The following is a 26017-nucleotide window of genomic DNA, read 5'->3' on the forward strand; positions in this document are numbered from 1 at the left end:
TTATGCGCCACCTGGCTTGAGAAACCCGTTCTCAAAGACTTACTTTTAGTCATAATTTGGTTAGCACACATATTATGAATGCCTTCGGCGGAATTCGAATGAGCCATTTTAATCTACATTAATCTAGATTAACGCCAAGATTACAGTGATATTCATCTAGATTAAAAAAATATATCTATGCCCACCACAAATAATGTTATAATTATGTATAGGCCTATCTATTAGCCTATTTATGAAGTTTTACTGGCAGAGCTATACAATATAATATATACAAAAATACAATATTTAAAATAGTTACAATATATATATCAAAAAAATGATATAGAATACAAATAATACTGAATGTTAAAGTGACAGAGTGTATAAGGTAAGTGACAGTGTCTGTCAGTTTGGGGCCTAGGAAAGAAACTGTTCTTGTGGCGTGAGGTTTGATAATGATGGACTGCAGCTGAGGGGAATGGTTGGAACAGTGTGTGTCCAGGGTGGTAGGAATCGACCACAATCCTCCTTGCTCACCTCGAGGTGTGCTGGTCTTCGAGGGTAGGCAGATTGCAGCCAATCACCTTATCAGCAGTGCGGATGATACGCTGCAGCCTGCTCTTGTCCTTGGCAGTGGCAGCAGCGTACCAGATGGTGATATAGGAGGTGAGGATTCAATGATGGCTGTGTAGAAGTGCACCATCATTGTTCTTGGCAGGTTGAATTTCTTCATCTGCCGCAGGAAGTACATCCTCTGTTGTGATTTCTTGGTGAGGGAGCTGATGTTCAGTTCCCACTCGAGGTCCTGGGAGAGGATAGTGCCCAGGAAGCGGAAGGACTGGGGAGTTGCACAGGGTGATGGGGGTGAGTGGGGCTGTATTCTTAGTACACAACCATCTCCACTGTCTTAGGAGCATTGAGCTCTAAGTTGTTCTGGCTACACCAGGTCACCAGGTTGTGTGGAAGAAAATTCTAGCTGGACTGTGTAGATTTGAACATAATCAAAATGGCGGTTTCAATTTAATTTATTTAGACTATACAATTACATATGACTAAACAAAGCTTTGCTGATCAGTCATTACGAAGGGTGCACTAGTCACAAATCGTTCGCAAGAGTTATAGAGAACTATCACACATGCACTGCCTTATATAAACTTTAGATCAAATGGCATTCTATAAGGTCAATCAATCAATGTAGCAAACTCTGATTAGCTCACTCAACTTAGTGACAGCTTGAAACAATACATCTCCATACCAAGTGTCACAAAGTTCTTTGATGTCACAGCTCTCTCCAGAGCAGTAGATAATAAAGCCACAGGGGTTGACCAGTCAAATGGTCAACTGTCCTTTGTGTGACCATCTTCAAACAATACTTTTAATTAACACAAACAATGAAACAGGACACAGTCCTTCTAGCCAAAGTTCAGAGCAACTGTCTCATTGAACCCTTACACTGACCAGAGGACAGAAGGCCATATAAGATGCTTCACCCATCCCCCAGGGCAAGCTGCCCACAGAGCCATCAGCACCTCACATTCCTTTGAATTCAACTTAATCATCTTCCCTTCCTGTCTCTTACCAATGAACATGAAGATTATAGATTTCATACACATACATCTATGCATATGACCAAAATTTCTACCACAGTTGTCAGCTTCCCACCTGTAGTCCGACTCATCTCCGCCAGAGATGAGCCCGATGAGGGTGGTGTTGTCCGCAAACTTCAGGAGTTTGACGGACGGATTACTGGAGGTGCAGATGTTGGTGTGGAGCAAGGAGAAATAGGGGCTGTTTATCAATCCAAAGAACGCTAAGTACATGGGTTCTTGAGAAGAAAGTTCTTGCCAAGCGTCTTTGCAAGACCACAAGGACGGAGAACAAATTGAGATGTGTGTTCTTGTCTATTGCGCAATACGCTGGACTAATTTAAAGGTCCAATTACATGAAATGTTCACTTTAGGAGGTTATTAAACATTAATACGAGTTCCCCTAGCCTGCCTTTGGTCCCCCAGTGGCTAGAAATCTTTATACGTGTAAACCAACCCTGGGTATTCTTCTCTGCCTTTGAGAAAATGGAAGCTGAAACGCGGTTTTGAAAATGCTTGTTTTAGGATGTCATAAAAGCAAAGGTTACCTCCCCTTTCTCTGCTTTGCCTGCACAGAGAATTTGTCCCACCAATGAGAAAATGTTTGTATTATATTTGTCTTTAATGTAGGCTCATACTTAATAAAGATAGACAAACTCCAAACTAGTCTTGTCTAATCTGTCCGTATTATAGTAGTGTTGCCAAGGCTTTTGTGAACAGATTGACAAAGTTTAAGTTTGTCGAAGTAGGCTAATATGAAAACAAACCAAAGCATTTGCAATTTGTTGCTTTCCCGAACCGTGACTTCTGTGAAAATGTACACCCCTAATGGAGACTAGCCATATTCATATGATCGGTATGACATTAGAAAATTGAAAATTAACTACAAAGCTAATAAACTGTCCCTCTAACAGTGGATTGTGTAGCACTTTTGTTTTAGTCCTAATTAATTAAACAAATGTATATGGCTATGAAATAAAACTTGAAATAAAAAAAGATGCGATAAATATAAATATAGCATTATATAAATATATAGCTGAATCCATTTAGCTAAATAAATACACTTATTTCAAAATGACGTTTTTGTAAAGACATTTATTTATTTCATGGGACTAATTTCCTGATGCCACGTTTATTTATTGGGACTTATACCTAATGCATAACCTTTATTTCCGGACACCACATTTATTTCTGTGCTGTATTTATTTCCAATACTACATTCAAGCGAGAGGGGGGTGGTTATCTTCAGGCCAAAGCAGCTGCACAAGATTGAAGACCAATAGGGACACCTGGATTTGAGAGAAGATGGAAGACATATTGGTGTCAAGAGATGGCATGCTGGCCTTAATATATCAAATTGATCAGCATGGCTTGTCAGGTGTCATAATTTTGGCACACATGGAAGATTTTGTAGAGGTACTTGGGCCGATAAGTGTTCTACAGAACATATACATTGATCACAGTCTCATAGTTTGAGAATTATCAAGCACCGTTTTCGTGTGCAAGATCTACAGGTAGTGTGGGGGTAATTAGTGCAAGGTAAACAAACAGGTTAACAAAGCTAGCAACCGTCGCTCTGCCTAATAAAGGCTGTTTATCTCCACGTTTTTTTCCGTTCTTGCAGACTTGTTTGATGTCATCTTTCATTGCCCAAGTATGGTTCCAATCCAAAGAACACAAGTCACCAAGAACGCCAAAATTACCCGGAAGTGTTCTTGATCCGCCCCTTTTATCGAGGATGCATCAGTTGGTGACCAGCGAGAACGCATCCAATTTCCCAGAAGTCATTGCAAGAACACCCATCTAAATCATTGTCCGTCCTCATGGTGTTGCATGACCTTTCTCACAAGAACGTTTTCAAGTACGCAAGTACGTTCTTTTTCGGATTGATCAATAGCCAATCACTGCCACAGCTACATCTGCAAAGCTAACAATTCACTGCCACCGCTTCGTTGCTACGTCTGCCATTATGTGGATAGCTAGGTCAATAAGACGGCAGCTATTTATAACTATCTATCCTCACCATAATGCCATGCAGGTATTTTCATCTAGTGAGACCGGACGTGAAGCCAGACCATTCAGGACATTAGCTCTAACCATACCTTTTGAATTTACTGCTTCAAATTGAAGTGAGGCGATCCTTCGATTCAAGTCAAGTTTCTTAACGTGTTGTTAATATTGGCAATTAAAAGTTGCAACTAACCAAGAAGTTTCCAGACCAAGACCCATTCAACACAGTACACAATACCCAAACCCAAATATTATAATTTATGTAATTCTTTAATATTAAATCAAACCGCTGTAACCACTCGACTCGTTTTAATGACCAGTCAGTGACAAAATGGGTTTGGCTGTTCAGGTCTGCCACTACTGCCCAACACTAGAAAGCTGAAATATCCACATTGACGATGTCCTTTATCTTCCCCATTAATAGCTAGCCAGCCACTTAGCCTACAGTTGCCGACTTGAGACCGGTTATAGCTAACTTACCACATAATGGAAGACGTAGCGGTGGCAGTGATTGTCTGCTTTGTTAGGCGTAGCGACGGTTGCTAGCTTTGTTAACATTACCTGGCACTAACGCCGCCCATAATACCTGTACATCTTGCACACGGATCCAGTAAGGCCAGCATGCCATCTCTGACACCACTATGTCTTCCATCATCTCTTGAATCCAGTTGTCCCCATCTGCCTTCTATCTTGTGCATCTTTGGTCTGAAGATAACCGCGCCCCTCTCGCTTGCATGTACAATTGGAAAAAGAGGGTGGGGGGTCCTCCAAGTAATCTGCGAACGCAACCTGTCATTAATATTTTTAAGCTTGTTCATTTGGCCAACCAATGGCCTCATGACACACACTTTTTTATTTTGCGTCTTTGGGTTTGTAACTGTCTCGATGCCATAAGACAGGTTGGTACGCTGCAACAATGTTAGGCTACCTAACGTAGGATAACGTACTAATGTCAGACAGTTGTCTGACAGACGCCTCGCTAATCACATCAACCATTTTTGCTGGTTCCAATAACGGTGTTATCGGATAGAACGGTGTCTATTTCTCATTGACTTTTGAAAAATCTAAGCGAGAAAACAACGCAAAATGCACCTTTACATAAAAGCCAGAAAACACAACTTTACACTTAAAAGATGACATTAAACGACATTAAAGATGACATTGGCTTCTCCTACCGCTTCTACGCTGACGACACGCAGCTGTACCTGTCGTACCCCCCCGACTGATCCAGGGATCTCAGTTAGAATCGAGGACTGCCTCACAGACATCTCCGCCTGGACCAAGCACCACCTCCAGCTGAACCTCGCCAAAACAGAACTTCTCTTCATCCCGGCCAAACCCTCCATCTCCCACAATCTCTCAATCACCCTGGGATCTGCGACGGTTACCTCTTCATCCTCGGCCAGGAACCTTGGGGTTACCATGGATGACGAGCTGTCCCTCACGCCCACATTGCTGCAGCCTCCTGGTTGTGTAGATTTACCCTCTACAACATCCGGAAGATCAGGAGATACCTCCCAGCATGTGCAACCCGCCCTCCAGAGGATTCAGAATGCAGCAGCCTGCCTGGTATTCAACCTACCCAGACGCTCCCATGTTACCCCGCTCCGCATCTCCTCCACTGGCTACCCATCACAGCCCGTATCAGATTCAAGACCCTGGTACTGACCTTCCGAGCGGTGAACGGGACTGCACCTGCCTACATCCAGTCTCTTCTCCAGCCTAACACCTTAATTTATCATACCGAACTGATTTTCACGCCGTTTCCTTTGCTGCAAAGGTCATGCATGTAGCTATGATACAGGACATGGTTATTCTTTTCACAAAATACAACCAATAGTATGGGAACGTTAAATCTTACTTGTGAAAAGTAATCCCCCGAGCCCTGTTTGCGATTGTCCGCCGATTTGAGGAGGAATATGGTGCACAGTGCTGGCATCTTGTTTATTCTGATGCTACGCAACTAGGAATTTGCCGTGTCCAATATGGCGGCCGCATTTCTCGCGCCCAGCAGCGAATGCGGTGTCTACTCTTTATGTCTGTGGTCCCACCTCTCAAGAGCGCCCGCTCCCAACCCAAGCTCTTCTCCTGTCTGGCCCCCCAATGGTGGAATCATCTCCCCACCTCCATCAGAGACACTGACTGTCTCCCCACCTTCAAGAAAAGGCTCAAGACGGAGTACAACCGTACTTTTTGTTGGATCAGATGTTACCTCCAGGAACACAATGACACCTATTAAGGGACTTGTTGGTTAGTTGTAACTGATTTAACTACTCTTCATATTGTTCAATTGTAATTTGTTTAATTACATGCTCTTATGTTTCTTCCCATTGGCACTTATTTGCTTTTCACAATGTATGTTTCATGTTTTGGCTGTCCGCAATGTTTTTGGGTCTATCTCGCTGTTTATGATCATTGACCTATGCACTTTTGTAAAACTCTCTCTTGGAAGTCGCTTTGGATAAAAGCGCCTGATAAATTAATAAATGTAAGTTTGCAAGGAGACAAGAACGGGAAAAAAATGTGGATTGATATACAGCCAGGGTTTCCTTCTCTTGCTCGGCTGCCTGGCGGGGCCTGTCATGTGGCTTCCACGGAAAATGAAACCATTGCACTGGTTTGTGCAAGTTCGAGTGCAAAAACAATTACATTTGTGACCATGCAGTTCGTCATCGAAAAGTAAGCAAACATCGCTTGATCAGCCATGACTGACGTCAACGCGGCAAACCACTAGAAGCAGGAATGTCTGACTTTACGGAGACAAGAGGCAACTCTCGCCAGTCGTGTCATGCAGCTGCAGCCGATGTTGAACACACATCTAGTATTTTGGTCTACCACCCCCCTTGAAAAATAAAATAAAATCATAGGTGAAAGGGGAAACACTGAATATTATGAAATCAGTCTTTATATTTTTTTTATGGTCTATTTTTGTTTCATATGTATGTTTATTTACAACATACTCATTAATGTGTAATTTATTCATTGTTTGAATATCCTGCTACATCTACTTAAGGACAGTGCTGCTGTAAGAATTTTTGTTTAGAATGTTTGTGTTTATTCTCTAGACTGCAGCTCTGGCCGTTAAAACTTTGGAAAAACAACTTCAGCAGAGGAAGGACTCCGACCCAGTCATGGCCGGCATTCTGGAAGAGGTACCAAACACAAAACGTCTTCCATCTTTACCTTTTTAAAACTAGCATCAGGTGTTTCAGAACCCCTTGTGAATACCACATTTGGATAAAATAATTAATATAATTTTGAATACTGACTATTTTAGACTGAATCCACAGTTTGTCTACATTCACCCTTAGTGAATTGAATTGGCATATTCTATCACACCTCACCAGCAGTCAAATTTAGTTTCTACTTGTGCACATTTATTTGTGTTCTTCCCCTGTACTGCCAGATCGGCCACTTCCAAAAGGAGCTGGATGAACTGAAGGCTCGCAGCAACAAGGCAGACTTCCGGGTTGGCACCGGTGAGGAGATGAGGGAGTTAAGGAAGGAATCTGAGGACCTTCATGTCTTCACCCTGGAGATCAAAGAGACCACTGAGGTACGTGTCCTGGATTTCAGACCTCACTTTTCACTGATCCATTTCATTTTGGCAGAGCGGAGTTGATTTATAGAATTGTACCCATCCTATATCTAGCATGTATGTAAAACAGCAGATTTCATAATACACGTCTTACTAAAATATAATGCACATAGTATATGTGATGTCAATAATATGTGGAAGTAAACCCACAAACGGTTAAGTCCTAATTGTACACTCATTATGCAGACCACTGGCAGCTGGTGACTCAGATTGGGGAAGACGGGAATAAAACCGACCAACTGCATGTTTTAAATTATTTGGCTGCTCATTTCTACATTCCTGTTCAAGTTATGTTCTTGTGTTCAAATGTAGCAATTATCCAAATAGCAACATAATGCAAACTTATTACATAAAGTACAGGGTTTCCCGCAGCACTTTTCAGTTAAGGCGACTGCTAAGCAATTCAATTTCAATGTATTTTATTAAGAGGGTCAGAGTACATTAATGAACATTAACATGTAAATGTACCCAATTATAGTCAAAAGGCTAGTTTACATTGGCAGTCCCCCTGCCAGAGTGAAAAAGGCTGTACAACCTAAAAAAAAGACATCAAGTTAATATATAACAGACATGAAATCGCAATACACAAACCCCACTTGGTCCTTAACCATGGGTAGAAAGGAAAGAACAATGGGTACAAACATAAATATAATTATATAAATATAATTCTACTGCTAAAAAACAAATCTTTAAAATAATAATTAAAAAACAAATCTTGAAAATAATTTCTTAAAACAATTCAAAAAAAAAAAAAAAAAAAAACTTGGTTAAACTGGATTTTGAACATTAACCTATTGAGGAGTGAGTTCAAAATATTACCGATGCTTCCACCAGAGTGAGTTATTTTTCCAAAATGGAAGCTAGCTAGCATTAGTTATCTTCCGTTACCTAGCAACCTAGCATAATACTTGTAGCAATGCTACTACCTGCTAGTGTTACTTGTTAGCCTCCTAATTGTACATTTTGAAGCCATACTATAGCATTTGTCATATGTTTGTCTATCGGAAAATAGTCGGTTGGAATGTTCAGAATTACACGTGTGACGGTACTCTGTGGGGCTCGCTTTCGAACGATCACATGTGTGACGCCACTAATAAACAGGTTAAACAGCAGTTCTTAAATGTGATCAGGCTGTCCCAACTTAAAGTCTGTAATTATGGAGAACTGAACAGTGATGGTGTGATTTAGTGTACTTTATACTGTAGGTAGGTAAGCCTAATTTATTTAAGTTTAAACACATTTGACAAATTACCTACACAAAAATGAAAGTAAATGGCCTAATGGCCAAGACTGCAGACCTTGGCCTCTCGCACGCACACACGCACTCTTTCTTTCTCCCGCACCGCCGCACTTTCTGGCATAACGGTATAAAATGAACGACAACAATAATCAAATGCTGAGTTCTAAGCAAGCAATTTAAGGTCGCGATTCTTGTCCCAAATATGGCAGGCTTCATTCAGTGATTGAAACAAATATTAACGTTAAAGTTTTACTGTATAGAACCGACATTGAATGCTCCGAGCGAGCTGTGCTGTGGTAAACATGGAGATGTAGCCTCAAGTTGCTAGTTGTTGAATGGTATGCTAACTCCAGCTTACATAGTTTGCACACTACTTTAGCTGTAGGCTCAACAAGTTTACCATCAACTGACCAAAATCCGAAATATTTCCAGACATCACTCTTTAAATTTTGGGGGGTTACAATCACTTTCTCTGCGGTCAAGCTCGGTTATGCACGTTCTGCCATCTTCCACGCAAGTCAACTGTCAGCAGTGATGCTGAGGCGGGTGCCCACCCTCAAAGCAGACAGACGCGCTGCCGCTGCGGTTGTGTGTTTTTTTTTTTTTACATTCAAATATTAATTCACATTCAAAATTCAGTTTTTAACCGCTAGTTGAATATATATTTGAATTTAGAATGTTTGTTGACAGCCCTAGTAAGCAGTAGTTAATGTGAGATAAAATCAGCGAGAACATGTACATTTTAACAACTTCGGTGGACATGTGATTTCTAAGATGCCTAAAGTTGGCCACGTTGAATTTAACATTTTTGCATATTTTTTTTAACATGTTATTTAAAAGTACGTTGATTATAAATCAAGATACCCAGATATTTGTATTCCTCCACAACCTTGATTCTTTGATCAGAAATAAAGACATTGGGTTCAGTGTGAGACTTGCTGGTTTTAGTAAAAAATTATTAGAGTTGAGATGATAAATAAGTTGCTCTGCTGCACATTTTTCCAAAACTTTGGACATTGTTAAGTATAGTAATAGGTCTGTAATTGGCTGCTGAGTGAGGATCACCATTTTTAAAGATGTGAACTATAACTGCAGGTTTTCAGTGTTCTGGAGAGAATGACAGTTTAGCAATATGGGTCATAGGCTTTTTTAACAACAGGAAAAGGTCTTTAACCAGATGGTTTACTTAGTACAGATAAGGTTAAACATATTTATGGCATCTCTAGTAAGATAATGGTCAGCCTAAGTCTGTTTGTTTTTGTAAGCCTAGTATTATCTATAGTTAATGTGGGGAGGGGGTTCTCTGCTGACAAGGAATGCTAAGCACCAGTATTATTCAGTATAAAACATGCTTTGTCATTGCATCTACCATCAGTCCCTGCACTGTGACATCAGCACGCTGAAGACCACCATGCTGGAGGGCTTTGCTGGGGCTGAGGATGCCAGAGCCCAAGGCGAGCTCAACCGGGACAGGGGATACCTCCAGTTGCTATACAAGAAACCCCTGGACCCACGCAGCGAGGACCAGCTCAAAGTAAGTTGGTAGATGACAGAAGAGGAGAGATTGGCAAATAGAAGGGTGGGTTAAAGTACTGAGAGATTGTTGGATGAAATATTGAGGATTCTGTAGGCCCTTTGATAGACAATGGGGTCTATCAAAGGGTACTAATAATGGAAATGAATTTAGCCTTTTCCCACCATGTTTTTTTTTCTCTTGAACCAGGAGATCCGTAGACTGTACCAGTACGTGAAGTTTGCAGTGGAGGATGTGAACGATGTGCTGGATGTGGAGTGGGAGAAGCACTTAGAGAAGAAGAAAAAGCAGAAGTGAGGGGCATTTTCATACTTATAACGTGAATATGGGTTAATTGACTCAGTCTTCAGACAGGGACGTTGTTACTGACATGCAATGGTCGCTAGATGGCGCTTCTTGCACGGCGCAAAGGAAAGGTCAGAAAATGAACTTGCCTCCGTCAGTCTGTCATTAATTTCTGTGTTAAATCGGTGATTTTCTGTGTTAATTTTATGTCACACACGTTGCGGGTTGGATTGCAGTTGGTCTTTAAATGCGTAGCTTGACATTATCAACATTTTATAGTTGGCTGACTGATCCCTTTCTCGTCTCTAGTCAAAGCATAAACACATAGGGACATCATAAACATTCAGTGGTATAATTTGATTCAGTTATCCAGTGAAAAACATGTAACGCTGTTCATTTACTGTCAGGACACGGCTCTAATTTTTGCAATAATTGTACCAAGTGTAGGCTAGTTAGTTTAGAAATTCTAGACTATAGGCTGACTTGATGTTACATGTTGATGCTTAGCCTATTCAATTTAGCAACTTTCAGAATAACAAGACAGGCTTTGGGCAGTGGATAGTAAACCTGTTGCGAATGTCTTGTGGTTCTATGTAGGCTATTACTGTTACATTGGCACTCTAGTTCTAAGTGCGTGTGGATGATGGGTTACGCAAGAACTGAAACGCATTGTGTAAAACAAAAGTGGTATTTAACAAATAAGGTAGGTGTCCTATCTACTACAACTAGCCAGACTGATACTTTTGAATATGTTTTCTTCCCTTTACATCTACGGACTAAATTGTGCACAGGATTTATTTCAAAAAAATTTTTCGCTAAACTGTGAATGCAACTTTCAGGCTGTTTGAAAGACGCAATATCCAATCCCCCCCTTCTATTGATTGATCATGTGGTGAATCAATGGATTTGGTTTGAACAGGTCCTTTTAAAGTTGTCTATCTCAAATACATTCCAAGCAGTGACCAGATGGTGGTGATATTGGGTGGGTGGGCTAAAGTGTAGGCCATTATAGGCTACTTCATCAATAGTTAACGCTAGGGGTGGGCGATATGGGCAAAATCTCCTATCACGGTATGAGTCATTTTATATCACGGTTACGGTATATATCACGGTATAGTAATTGATATAGTAAATTCAATTAAGAAATGGTACAAAATAACCATACCGTACTTCATCATCACACTTGATTATTTATTACAAACAAAAACAACTGCCTCACATGAGACAACACTTGAGTTAAAAACAAAAGACTCAAAAAAGTTAAGCGTATGAGAGTTCCGACTGGCTGATGCGTGTCATGCCATCAGCCGTAATGCCCTCAAAGGGGGGGGGGGGGGGTCAAAATAATTCCTTTGTTAACAATTTGTTACACAGAACTTTGTTATATTAAATATTCATCCAAAATGATTCACATCTTCGCAAAATCAACCACAAACAAATAATTTCTGCATATGCAGGTAGCAACGCTAGTGCTAAATAACTATTTAACTGGTCGGCTCCATGATGCCGGGTAAGTAGCTTGCTCCTGAGACTTCTCACCAAAAGAACGAAGGGGAACCTTTGATTAACACATGTTCGTAGGGCCCTAGCAAAAAGTAGCCTGAACTTTCCTAGATCTTTAGCTACGGCAATAATGCTGAATGCTCGCTGTTGTAGCTGTCTTACTAGAACGGTGTATATATTGTTCGTTGCTAACGTGTGCTGACGTTGTGACTATGTATGTGAGAAAGACGCGTAAGTGACAGAGACGGAGGGAGAGCAGGGAAAGGATATGCAGCTGAAAGAATTTGCTGCGTGTTTAACTTAAATAGTGTTAAAAACGAAACGCAATATGTGGCAGCCGGTGTTGATTCTGTGACGCACCGCCACAAATTATTACATGTGTGGGAAACACTGAAAAGTATACCGCGGTTGAAACGGTATAGCCAAATCTCTCCCGGTAGACACATTTCTACTGTCGCACGGTATATACCGTCATACCGCCCAGCCCTAGTTCACGCTGTAGCAAATTTAGTTCTACATCTTAACCAATCGGTTGTGTAGCAGAGTACTGTTGTAACTTTATTGTACAGTGAGGGAAATATTTTTGGGGTCCCCTGGGGCCAGTTGTTCAAAAAGTTGAATCTGGATAAGAATGATCTGGACATGTTTTTCTATCCAGGATCAGGTAATCCATTTTACATTTGTACTGTTTTTTGGATTGGATCACCCTGATCCAGATACAAACTTTTCAAGAGGACCAAATTCAGATTACCAGTCACAGCATTTACATGTATTCGAATTACTGACTTATTTGGACTAAAATAGAATTAACCGTTTCTTGTAAACGCCTTTGTTCGCATAATTGCAGTCTGACTACGATCAGATTGACACCCCGAGATAACTCAATCCGAGTCGGTTGATAATTTGGACATCGCATGCTTGTAAATGGTGAATTGAACTGAACTGGACTCTGCGTCTTTGCGCATGCTTGAGATCCCGCCGCCCTCCCTCCTAGGTCGTGACCTGGAAGTCAAAAGGGACGATAAGTTGTCGCTGCCGAGAGCCGGCCTGGCAGAAAACAAACAACGTGAGCCAATAGGACCAATTGACCGTTCCCGAAACTCCTCCCTAGAACGGCCCTCGTCCAATTGAACCTTAGCAACCGCTACTAAGAGAAGAAGGTCCGTCAAGCTTTGACTCAGAAGCAACATGGTTAAACGGTGTTCCTATGGGACGTGTCAATCTGACACTAGATATCCCAAAAGTTTAGAGGGAGGTGTGGTATTTTTTCCATTTACAAAGCCGAAGACTCGAGGGAAGATGCCGGCGGTGGATAAAAGTGTGGGAGACCCCACTCCCAACTTAATTTAGAGAACATCACCGAACATATAGCATGTCTGCTCCAAGGTAGCTAGCTAGCGTTAAGCTGCTAGCGAACAATATCTAAGATGTTAGTTGAGAGAACATCCCAATTCCCAAACAGTTATGGTTAATGTAAACTAGTATTATTACCACTACTAGTGCATAACTAGTGACTCCAACAAATTAGTTAATGTTAAAATAAAAATGTTAATGTCTGTAAAATTGCAAGCTGAGCTAGCCAACGAACGCCAGCAAGTTGCTAAGAGCTTAAAATACTGTATCAATGTTGAACAAAACGTCAATCCATTAAAACAAGCCATTATAAACTTATTTTATTTTGATCTTCGTAGAATTTTGTGAGTGGGCGACCTATTCCTGAGTATCCCAACCCTGTTCAAGTGCTGTTCAAGTGCCTGGCCAGACAAGGCTACTTGAGACCTGTATACTGTGCTTTGGCTTCGATTTTTGTTGTTTCCCCTTCGTTGCTCATTTTAATATTTTGAATATATCCTTCCACTGCATATTGCAGTCCCTTCTGCCTGGATCTGGAAGATATCACAAAGGTATCACTCAAAAAATCCTCACTCACACTGATAGCTGTAGCGCTTATCCCCGTACTCGCCATGGCTTTGGGTTGACAGTTCCGGGAATTGTGTCGGACGTAGCAACAATAACTAAGGGGGCGTGGCCTGGGGAACGGTCAATTGCTTGAAAGTTGACTATAGACGTTTTTTGGAACATAAACAATAACAGATCAGTTTTGAACCTAAGACCCTTAACTACATCCGGCTAGCGTGTTATGTACATTAGTCACTAGCTACGCTGCTGGCATTTCAATCAAGTGAACGTGACTAATGCATATTGCCATCAATGAACTGGCTGTGAAAGGCATAAATACACTGAATCATGTCCCCTAACCTACCCACTGGATCAGAATGTTATTTATTTTAGACTGAAATTGATAACCAACCTGAGCTAGAGCTAACCCGATGTCTACCATTTCTACTATTTGGGAGAGAGTGCATTTACAGTCAGAAGGAAGGCTATTATCAAAGCATACAAAAGTGTTGATGCCTACAACTATTTTTTAATAGGAAAGTCAACAAACTATGACCTATAAAGACACAAACACAAGTTTAGTATATGCAGAGGTTGGCGCTGAACAGGCACTTGGAAAGACCTAGCTATAATGCCTGGATACTAGAAGCAACGAGGTGGTGTGCAGCACACTGTACTTTTTTAGCTGAAAATACAGAATGCAAACAACGGCCCCTTTTTCACCAGAGCGTGTCACAATTCAGGAAACCTTTTCATGAAATTGGACTGGCATGGATCCAAAAGACACAATAGTCCCCTGTATGAAGGACCATGAAATATCAGGGCGCTGCCTGAAACCTTCTAGGGAAAAAATTAGGGCTGTCAAACGATTAAAATATTTAATCGCGATTAATCGCATTAATGTCATAGTTAACTCGCTATTAATTGCAATTAATCGCACATTTTTATCTATACTAAATGTCCCTTGATTTCTTTTTGTCCCATTATTTGTTCTCATTTTAATGCTCTATCAACATGGAAAAGTGGATCGTCTTGTTTTGTGCAAATATTTTTTTATTGAAAACAACGTTGGCATGTAGTGTTCAATTTCACACAATTAAATTTCATACCTTTTCACACAAACAGCCCCTTCAGCACCCCTTTCTAAGGGATCAATATAGGGCGATACAAAATAAAATAAAGTGCACATGTAAGGTAAACTAGGACTCTCTATTGACCAGAGGCTCATCAACCCAGCCTCTTATTTCAGAAAAAATGAACATATGAAAAAATTAATAGTAACCAATAAAAGGCCTACTACTTCTTTGCTTTGAGCCAGTTACTCAAACAGACAAGCCTGTTGACATTTTCAGACAACAGGGAAGCTCACTTCTTTTGAACAACATTCCCAGACAGTGAAAACAACCTTTCAGATGGTACAGATGTGGCTGGTGTTGCCAAGTACTTGCGTGCAAGGCAGGCCATTTCACTGTGTGCCCCTTCATGTGTGGACCACCATTCCTGGGGACAGTCATCCATGCCAGCAAGAGGCTCTGCCTTGTAGCGCTCCAGACATTGCTCAATACTGTCCTCCTCTTCATCAGACGAAGACTCGTGTGCAAGCATGAGAGTTGGTTTCTTCATAGGAGGCTCAGGCGTGACTTGGTTAACCGGCTGTGCAGGCCTCTCCATTTCCAGGAGCAAGGCGCGGATCGCATCCCACACCTCAGCCCTGTGAGGTTTGTCCAGACACTTGAGGTCCTTAAACCTTGAAATGAAATGCAACTTTAATACAAGTACAGGTATAACAAAATTGCGACAATACCCCGATCTCTACAGTGCTAAATTCAAAAATACCAAGTAAAGAAGCAAGCAACCTAACAAAACACACTGGGAGAAACAATGCTGAGAATGAGGATGAGTGTAAGAATGAAGCATGGCTATCTGACCTTGGGTCAAGTGCTGTCGCAACTCTCAGCCATGTGATGTTGGTCTTCTCCTTGCGACCTTCCATGTCTGCTGCGAAGGTTTCTTTGAACTTGATCATGTAAGCTGGGTCGTCCTCAGTGACCTCCATCACTCGCGACAGATGACATAATGATGGCAGCACCGCTAAGCAAGACACAAACTTCTCTCCTCCCAGAAGTTCAGACACATACCTGCAATAATATAGAGAAGCACTTTAGTTGGGAACTAGTTAGGCCTACTGTAATTCACACAGAGTTCTCTCACTCATATATTTCACACATGCATAGCTGCATGCACATAAACACACACACCCAATCATTAACGTTACTGTTCTGACACAGACCTACTTTGATTATTAAACAAACAGATATACACACACAGCACGGATACACAAATTACCTGCAGTGCTCCAGCACAGCCTCGAGCTTCTTCATTTTATCCAGCTCAGTAGCTGTTGGCATGGCGACATTGGTTGTGTGCAGGGCCAGTGCATCTCTCAGAGGTTCAGCATTCCGCTGAACACGCTTGATCATTTCCAGGGTACTATTCCATCTGGTTGACACTTCCTGTGCGAGTGATTCTTTATTCTGATGATGTGCGACTTGTTGCTGCTCGAGCTCCGCTTGGTTTGCTGGGCTGTGCTTAATGTCCCACAACTTTTCTGCATTTTGCCAATGCGCTGTCAAACGGGCTGTTGGTTAGAGAAACCGTGACGGCTCGGTGCACAATGTGTGCGATGCACGGCATGTGCTCAAAGGGGAGCTGCCTGGCCGCTGCAATCATGTTGCGTGCACTATCAGTGGTCAGTGAGACAACTTTGTGTTGAATGTCCCACTCTCTAGCTACTAGCATAAAGTGCTCTGCAACAGCATTAGCGAAGTGCCTATCTTCTGTCTTTAAAACAGTCAAAGCATGCGACTGAAGTTTCCACTGTGGATCAAAGTAATGGGCTGTGACCCCGAGGTAGTTGTGATTACTGAGGGAAGTCCAGTAATCACCAGTGAACGCAACTGCTTTTGTCTTCTCCAACGCCTGCTGTACCTTAGCCTTCTCCGTTTCGTGCAATGTCTGTACGTGGCTTGTAATGGTGGCTCTAGAAGGCAATTCGTAGGTCCAGTCATTGGATGCAATGCGAATGATATCAGCTAGACCCTCGTCCTCCGCAACGTTAATAGGCCTACATGCAGTAGCCACCCATTTAGCTATGGCTGCAGTAACTTTCTTTTTAGTTGTGTTGTCCATGGGCTTCTGTCTGAAGTCATCGCCTGGCTTTGACGAGGAGGCGCAGATTTAGCGTCAGCAGTGTGTTTGGCCATCAAATGATATTTTAGACTAGATGTGCTGCGATGATAGCTTAGTTCACAACTACAAAAGGTACAGATTACTTTGGTTTTATCAACTGAACCATTTGGCAACTTTTTATAAGTGAACTTTCCATTAAGAATTGTATTTTCAGCCATTTCGGCGTCTCGCGCTCGCCATTCAAAACGTTAATCTACAGGTGTAGTCGACTTCATGACAGCCGACAGCAGGCTGCAGCTGCCTGACTTGAGGCAGTGAATGCCATTGGCTGCTTCAAGTCAGCCGGCTGCAGAAGGCTGTCGGCGCAGCCGGCGCTGCATGAAGTCGAGCATACCTTACTCTTTGGCCGGCTCGCAAGTGCGGCGTGCCTGTTGTTTTGTTTCCGGTCTAGCTAGATCTGGTGTGGTGTTGTAGTTTTTCTAACGTTACTAGTTGTCGCAACAGCATGTAAAAAAACCTACAAATTGCGTTAATCGCGCGATAAAAAAATTAACGCCGTTAATTTGGGTTTGCGTTAACGCCGTTAATAACGCGTTAAACTGACAGCACTAGAAAAAATTGATGCAATTTCTTTCTAAAGGTCACATGAAATGTTGTTTTGGGATGCTTTTATATAGGCCTTAGTGGTCCCCTAATACTGTATCTGAAGTCTCTTTCCCGAAATTCAGATTGGTGCAGAATTATAGCCACTACGAGTAGTCCCACAATGAGCTTTCTTCAGAACGCGCTGTTTCTGTGTCTGTAGCTTTAAATGCTAATGAGGAGGAGAGAGGCGGCACCATGCGCTAATGTTTACAGTGGATGTATCAAAATGGCTCGTAGACCCGTTGCTGTAAGATGCCTCGAATTTGCCCATTGTCATCTGATAACCCTGGTTTGCAGAGTTGCACACTTACACTTTCAATGTGGGGAAAGGCCGATATCGCGTGCGCCATAACACCAACAGCAGAACGTTATCCACGTAATAATAAAGCGTACAACACTGCATTACAGAATGTGTATTCACACACATACTTGATGCTATCTACCTTTACATTAGCGACAGTACCTCAGCTGTTAGCTGTAGAGCTAATGTTAGACAGATTCTAAGGGTAGCAAGCTAGGTAACCATATTGGAAGCAACAAAATGATATAGCGTTAGTTGACTTACTTGTCTGAGGTTTGTAGCTGGACCAAGGAGTACTGATCCAGAATTTAATTTCAGACGGTCAGCAAGGCCAACTTTTGTAATGGCTCAAGTTAAGGAAGCAGTAGTGGCTGAAATGTTTGGCGCAGACATGCAAAACTGAGCGGATGTGTCCGCATTTTCAGCGAAAATAAAATTGAGATACTGGTTGTGCACAGGCTCGGATGAAGGAACTAAAAAAAGACTTTTGTTTGCATTTGTACATCTAAGCACTGAGCAACTGTTATGCTTCGTTGAGTTTGTTCGCCATGATGTCTCCAGGAAAAACCAATATCGCACTCTCCCTTCTACCGCACAAACCGCTCTCTCGCAAATGGGCTGTCAGCTCCGCTGGGAAAATTTTACAGAAAATTGCATCCTTAATTACACTGTACTCCAACCAAGAAAACTGTCGATACCACTTTTATGAGACGTTCCTTGATTTTCAATTTTTTGACAGTGCAGGGAAATACCTTTTTAAATAACATAATTAGTCATTTAGCAGACGCTCTTATCCAGAGCGATTTACAGGGACATTTCCCCCGAAGCAAGTAGGGTGAAGTGCATCGTCATTTGGCACAGCGGGGAAATGAACTGGCAACCTTCTGATTAATAGTCCTACTCCCGAACCTCTCAGCCATCTGATCCGGTTTAGGTTGTGAAGGTGGTTCATCAATTGCAGTTAGATCGGCGGGTAAACCCATGTCAGGCTGACCGGGAGAGAGCACTGGCACTGCCGCCAGGGAGCAAGCAGCGGCCGCCACCAGCGCCTGACTAGCCTTCTTGTTGTGGGTTTATGAGTCTGAAGAACTGGGCTGGGTGGACTCGGTAAATGAGGCAGTGGCGTGTGTTCTTCCTCAACTGTTGCTTTAAAAAAAAAAAAAAAAAAATACCGTTACTGGAATGTTATCAAGTATGTGTAACACATACACTCACTAGAGTGTGTTAACAATATATATATGGGTGTCACAATACCAAAAGTTCAGTAGTCAGTGCTAATACCAGTAAAATAACACGATTCTCAATACCGATTTCGATACCGCGGTAAAAAAAAAAGTTTTTCTAAGATTCCATGTACTTGAAATTGAAACATGAACTATTAAAATATCAAAATGTTGTAGGCATAAATAGGGCTGTCACCGACTAAGATTTTCTTTGGTCGACCAAGACTTGACAAAAACGACTGAAAATCTACTAATCGAACTTTGAAACGCTAAAAAAAACAAAAAACGTACAAACATTTTCGCGATCTGACTCAATGGCTGCTGGACATAGCAGATTTAGCCGCTAATAGCCTACTAATAATAAAACTCGTATCACCAGTCCTGTTGTAACCGAATGCCGATGGTATTTAGTATCTCTTACAATGTACTACAAATTATATAATTATAATTATATAATAATATTGTTTGTTTCGCATGCAAATCATCAGAGCTCGCTTATCACTGCTTGAACTTGCAGCATGCGAACTTACGTAGAAGCTGAGTGGGTAACGTTGCAACAGAGAAAGATTTTGTTGTCTTGGCTGGAGAAGATAATGTCATTCGATTTGGATGTGATTCTTATAATAGGAATATTCATTTTTCAACCCAGGGCGTTAGCATGAGCGAAGTAGGGCTAGACCAACTTACGTTTTTCAGGTGGAAGGGTACATCATATTCAACGTCGAACTATGAAAAATAAACCGTTGTTGGCAGAGTTTGCATTCAACATTTTTCGAGTCACCCGGTACTTTGTAAATGTAAATGTAATTTTATGAAATGCTGCCATACCACAGATTTCTTTGCCATTTTGACCAATAACACCAACAAAGTAGGCTATGGCAGAGTTTGTAGTTCTGCAGCCAATTGTGCTCGTGCCTTGTGCAAAATACCAAACCAAAACAAACTGCAGATTAACTAAAGGAAAAACAGTAACACCTTTTCTTTTAAATTATATATGTTTTGATTATTTGTCTTAAATAATATAATCTACAATTTCTGTTGAACATTTCGTTAATTCAGCAATGATGACACAAGCGGGAATCAGATCTCACACTGCCATATGGCAGCTCGATTTAAAAAATCTTACTCGACCAAGAGCATATCGACCAGAAAATCGAGTAGTCGACTAAGGGGGGACAGTCCTAGACATAAAAACGTATGCAATATAGCATAGAACAACATAATAAAGTGCATTTAATGCTCATAGTGCAACAACTAGTGTCCCCAAACACATTCCAGACATCTTGTCAAAAGTTACTGTGCTAAAACAACAACAGTGCAAAACTAAACAGTGGATACAGCAGTGAAGCCATTCAGCTAACAAGATGAACCTGTTTTTTCACAGTATTGCACACCTTTGTTGGCTAGTTCAAGGTTTTTAGAGAGGAAAACTAACATGTCAACATGGTCTTGGGTAAGCCGGGAACGTCTTGGATTGGTACTGATTCTTGAGACGGTTTTAGGTGCTCTGCTAAATTGGAAGGATTACCTCCCTTGGTCTGAAGACCACGGTAGCATCATTTGCATAATGGCTTCTGCGGATTAATGATAACACTACGGTGATCTGCCTCATACGCAGAGTATTTCCGTATACAACTCTTTGTGCCTTTTTTTATCAACAAGTCGAGGTGGGGCAATCGCTGCAGCTGCTGATGCCATCCTCCACATGTGTTTTTTGTCAGGTTTCCTCAGCACCGATGCTACACTGGCATCGTCGCTAACAGTGCCTGCTGTGCTTCAAAAAAATGAGCATCGTCGGTGTTTTGTCATTTTGAACCGGAAGGTGTCTGTAGTATTTGTTCTCGTGACATCCCTATATGTTAGTATATAGAAGCTCAGCGCTTCTTGTGTTAACATAATACTCTCGTTGTCAAAATAAGCATCTGTTCATTTGAAGCATAAGGTATTCTTAGTGTCCTTACGTTTTTCTCTTTCTATGCTTGCTTGCTCTCTCACTCACTAATTTCCTATGTCTGTCTCTGCGCACCTTCTCATTTGCTATGTCTCGCTCTTCCTGTTCTTACTTTCTCGTCCACCAATGTACTCAAGTTGAAGTTATAATTCATATGCTATTTGAGTAGCAGTCTTAAGTCTTAAGTAGATGTATCTTGGCCTGACTTCTCTTACTACGTCCAAGCAGTTTAACTTGGGTCCTATTTGGTTTTAAATCTTGATTTCCACATGAATACAACCTAATCCTGTCCTATATTTACTACATTCCCCTCTCCCCACCTACTCCTTTCTCCTTCCCTTGTCAGACACATGATTGTGCCAGAAAGAGAGGCCCTGTTCACAGCTCTGGCCAACAATCTGGACATTATCAACCAGCAGAAGCAGAGGCTGGAGCAGCTGGTGAAGGAGCTGCACACCCTGCGGCTGTACAGAGAAGCAGCAGCCTGGAGTGCTCCACCGGTGTTACCTTCCCAGCCCAAACTCGCTCCTGCAGCCCAGACCACCGCTGTTATACCCACCAACACTCAACAAGGGTAAGAGGGGAGGGAACACATACACACACACAGGGGGGGCAGGGGGTGGGGCGGGACGCACAGACCTAGTTGGCTTTAGAGGGTTGTCACCGGGGCATGGAAGCTCCTATTGGGTCGAACAAGGTGTCAATCAAAAGGTTAGAGTGTAGCGGCCATTTTAAGACTATCCCCGGGTTTGTACTCTACTCACATCTTATCCTATGAGCGATTGTTTGTGAGACACTGGGAAAAAAAAAATGTTGACGAAGGAAGAATGAAGCAACAAGATCGTGGCTGTGTGGATATAATTCATTGTTTGGACAACTACTAGACATGGTTTGATACTTTTGACCTTTGGGAATGTAAGCAGATGAGGTTTTGATGAGTTGTGTGCATACCTTAAACATTCCGAAGTAATCGTAGGTAAGTCAAACTTTTTTCTCTGGCATTGTCGATGGAACGGTCACCAGACAAAGACGTTGACGGTACCTTCTGTTGAGCTGAGTTGAGCTTGAATTGGTTTATTTCAATGGAAGCACAAGAATCGTAGCTTTCCAACGAGGTATCATGTGTAGCCGTTTTTTTTAAATTGAGTGTGTTCTCACTGAGGGAAGCGCAGCATTTCTGTATCGCGGGCGACACAGGACCTCTAAATGATCGATAATCGATCATCGTTTAATTATTCCCATCCTTAACTTACACACAAGGCATGTAAAAATTATAGACAGTACATGCCAAATTTAGGATTGGGTTTCTTTTTTCTTTGGGTCAAGTACCATCGTTTGGGTCATCATTTCATCTATTTTCTGTGGCAAACAAATGTCATCAGCAAGCTTAAAATAATAGCACCTATTTAGGTAGCTCGCTAGCTAATAATGTAATGTAAGCTAGCTTTCTAGTTAACATGTAGTAGCTAAAAATGCATACTACTCTACATGATAATTTTATTGTGATAGGGACACGTTGAGGAAGTTTGACATAGCTACGTTGTTTCTTTCCAATCCAACCTTCCAACCTTTTTGGTAACCATCTACAACTGACTCGTTTTGCTCGATAGGAATGAGTTGTTGAGAGGGGTGGACGTTGCTCTGCCTCTGGGGCCGGGTTGGCTGTAGCTAGGAGATCACTGTGACTGACAGGTGCATTCACTTGTTGCAGTAGGCGTTTGAAGTATAGTTAACAGAGGAAAAGGGCTGAAATGTATATTTCTATCAATTACAAGAAAAATAAAGATCCTAAAGTTTTTCGTTTTTAATAGTAGATACATTACATGCGCTCAATACTCCGCTGAGTCGAAAGTGGTGGGGCGAGGCCCTACCACTTTGAAAAGTAGTGGGGCAAATGCATGCTCGCCACATGTGTGCCAGCAGCTCTGCCGTAACGTTCATGTGCAGTTATGAACCCAAAGCTTGCAAGCATAATTAGTTTCTGTTTGATGAATTAGCTAACTATAAATTAACTGCAACACTTTATTTCTTAACCTCAATGTGGCATAGACTATAGCTACAAAGAACACTTGAATCATATTTTTACTTGAATGTATGCAAACCAATTTGAACCAGGTTTAGATAAACCTCTGGTCTGATGCGGAGCACGGTCACTAATAATTGTCTACTACTCCACACAAATCAAATTATCTCCATGCTCTCTTAAAGGAGCCCTGCCATGTTTAACACATATGCACACACGCTTGCAACAGCATCTGTATACAGGACACATCGTTGGAATCTTTGTATTTATATATTTTTATTTTATATATATTTTTAATATATTTTTCTTCTGTTCTAGTCAAGACAATGAGCTGGAAAGTCTGAGGAACGCATTCCTAAAAGCCAGCCTGGAGGCCACTCCCAAGGGCACCTCAAAATCTCCAGGTAAAATAAATCTAACTTTCCATTAGACGGATCAAAACCACATTACTCTCTGATTTCCTGATGCAAATGAATTCACCTGTAACCTTTTCTCCTTTAGCCAAAATGTCTCCAGTTAAGCAGTCGCAGTTACGCAACTTCCTCTCCAAGCGGCAGACTCCTCCAGTTAGATCAACTGCCCCGGGTAATTTGTTGCTGATGCTGCTTTCCGTCTGGTTTCCATCCTTCCGTCATAAGCCATTTGGTTTTTAATTAGATATTCTACTTTTTTTTCACCTGGAAGTGCATGTTTCTTTGAGGAGCTTTACAGTTATAGCTGTTGTAGGGGGTTCAATTAGCAGCATTGTACTGTATAGAATGTATATTTGGGGGTACTCTTCTTTACTAATGTGTTCTTCTGCCTGTCCACCCGCTTGCCTGCCCATCTGCTAGCCTACCTGTCGCGCTCAGCCTTCCTCTCCCCCACATACTACGAAGACCTGGATGACGTCAGCACCACGTCGTCTTTCTCCCCGGCCCAGGCCCTGGACCCCAACCACACCCATCCAGAGCTGGAGGAGGAGGAGCTGGAACCTGAGCCCGCCCCCCCGCCTGTACTGTCCCCCGTGTCCGTGCCCAGGCACCCCACGGTGGTGAGGACCCCCTCAATCCAGCCCGGTTTTGGAGCCATCCAGTCCACGCCCTTCAGCAAGGTCCACCACCCTGGACTGGGACTAAGCCCTATCATCAGCCCAGGTTAGAAATGGACTTCTGTTGACTTTATGGAGCTTTGTTTAATGAGTGCTACATATTTTCTTTTGTATTGCATCATTACAGTACATTTGTTTTTCTTTTTCTGAAACATAGTGAGAACCATCAAACGTGCCTTGCACGTTGAGATGATTGAGGGGTCTTGTGTTGGGTGTCTGTGTTGACTTTGTCAAATATTGATGCTGCTGTGTTGATGTTATTGTAGTTACAACCAATAAGATCCACATGGGAGGGGCTGATAGCACGGCACTAGCTACCAAAACAGTGAAACATGGGGCCCCGCCCACTGAGAAGGCCACACCGGTCACCATCCCTGCCCAACAGGCCGCAGCAACCGCTGCTCTCCGTAGGCAGATGGCCAATCAGAAACCAGGTAGGTTGAGTTATCGCCATCATTTGTTGAGGGTAATCATTGTGTATCTGGCTGAAGGCTAAACTACAGTATAGCACAATGACTGTTGATGGGTTTCGTCTCAGACACCAGGGGGAAACAAAGGTCTTTGTAAGCTGGCAGCCTTTTGTCACCGGAGTGTATAGAATTATGTTAGATGTTTGACCTTTTGTAGAAAATAGTTTACTGGCTTATTAAATATATTACAAAGGAATTGACTACAAAAGTAATGTCAGCAGTTTGACAACATTGAAGCAATTTTGAGCATAAAATGACGGTTAACATTGATGGATCAGTATATTTACTACAGGGTTTAGCCAGATGGATTTTTCTATTGTGCAACACTATGTACATTTCAAACAATTTCTACCCCTTTGTGGTCAACCAGCAGTCAGTGCTTCCCTGACAGAGTCTACCCTGAAGAATATCCCCCAGGTGGTCAACGTTCAGGATTTCAAGGACAAGGGACCACCCATGCCTGTCTCCATGGTGATCAGGTAGTTATTTTTCTTCTAGCTGTGGTACATTCAGGTGTGTAAAAGGGTTCTAGAAAGCTACTGGTGATTTGATTAATTCAGTTATTGAGCATATTTTGTTAGAATGAGAAAACATCATGGTGTGGAAAACATGAGAAGTCCAGAATGTCAGTTTGAATCGAGTTCAGCAAACCTATCAATTGTTCTTATAGTGAATTCCAATCTGGCATGCTGCTCAGTCAGCCGCGTTGAAGATTGCACCCTTAGAAAGAGTCTTAAGTTTAAACAGTGTTGAACAAGCTCTCCTTGTTTTGTGTACGCTTCTGTCTGTCTGAGTGGAGAGCTCCCTGGTGGGAGTCTGCTGACAGGGCACCTCAGGGATGTCCGTAAGGCTCCTGCAACAACACACTGCAGTACACTCTTTCCCCCTATATACACCGGACGCGTTTGCAGCCTGTTACAGCTGCGACTCTGATGCCGGAGCTGATTGCAGCTGATCGCGGCCACTCTAGTCAATGGTGCAGTTTACACCAAACGCGGCTCATTTCAGAAGCTTCCCAGACACGGGCACACAGCCCGCACAGCTTTGCGAGAGATGGGTAGATTTTCTGTTTTGACGGATATCACGTCCAAGTCGCAAGGTAAAATACAAATCTGAAAATTGGGGGCCTGTTCCATAAAGCGTGTTTACTAGTGCTGTCAGTTTAACGCGTTATTAACGGCGTTAACGCAAACCCAAATTAACGGCGTCAATTATTTTATCGCGCGATTAACGCTCTTTTTGGCCTAGCAAACTTTGTAGTTTTTTTCACATGCTGTTGCAACAACTACCGACGTTAGAAAAAATACAACACCACACCGGATCTAGCTAGACCGGAAACAAAACAACAGGCATGCCAAACACTCGTTTTATTTGCGAGCTGGCTAAAGAGTAGTAGCAGAGCCCGTTTACGGATATTAGACATTCTCTGGTAGTAGGCTAATGTTACGTTTTGAGTGGATGACGAGCGCGAGATGCCGAAATGGATGCCAA

The 26017-nt window shown here is 42.1% G+C and overlaps 1 protein-coding gene and 1 pseudogene across 4 annotated transcripts in view; one reads left to right on the forward strand and one right to left on the reverse strand.

Moving 5' to 3' along the window:
* nup214 (nucleoporin 214) overlaps window positions 1-26017 on the forward strand; it is a 115338-nt gene that overhangs the window by 22074 nt on the left and 67247 nt on the right. For 2 of the 3 annotated variants that reach the window (XM_084694086.1, XM_084694088.1), the window contains exons 15-24: window positions 6641-6727; window positions 6982-7131; window positions 9789-9947; window positions 10137-10240; window positions 21290-21517; window positions 23285-23370; window positions 23468-23551; window positions 23800-24102; window positions 24323-24490; window positions 24897-25005. In XM_084694086.1, coding sequence (XP_084550212.1) covers window positions 6641-6727; window positions 6982-7131; window positions 9789-9947; window positions 10137-10240; window positions 21290-21517; window positions 23285-23370; window positions 23468-23551; window positions 23800-24102; window positions 24323-24490; window positions 24897-25005 — 1478 coding nt within the window. The remainder of the gene's footprint in view (window positions 1-6640; window positions 6728-6981; window positions 7132-9788; window positions 9948-10136; window positions 10241-21289; window positions 21518-23284; window positions 23371-23467; window positions 23552-23799; window positions 24103-24322; window positions 24491-24896; window positions 25006-26017) is intronic. The other variant, XM_084694087.1, reaches the window with a different exon arrangement.
* LOC146220752 (E3 SUMO-protein ligase ZBED1-like) lies at window positions 14751-16439 on the reverse strand (annotated as a pseudogene). The gene is made up of 3 exons (XR_014750937.1): window positions 15981-16439; window positions 15563-15772; window positions 14751-15381 (listed from the first exon to the last, which is right to left on the reverse strand). The product of XR_014750937.1 is annotated as an E3 SUMO-protein ligase ZBED1-like (transcript).

Source organism: Hypomesus nipponensis, chromosome 27 (assembly GCF_054491055.1).
Source record: "Hypomesus nipponensis isolate SF chromosome 27, ASM5449105v1, whole genome shotgun sequence".
NCBI lineage: Eukaryota > Metazoa > Chordata > Actinopteri > Osmeriformes > Osmeridae > Hypomesus > Hypomesus nipponensis.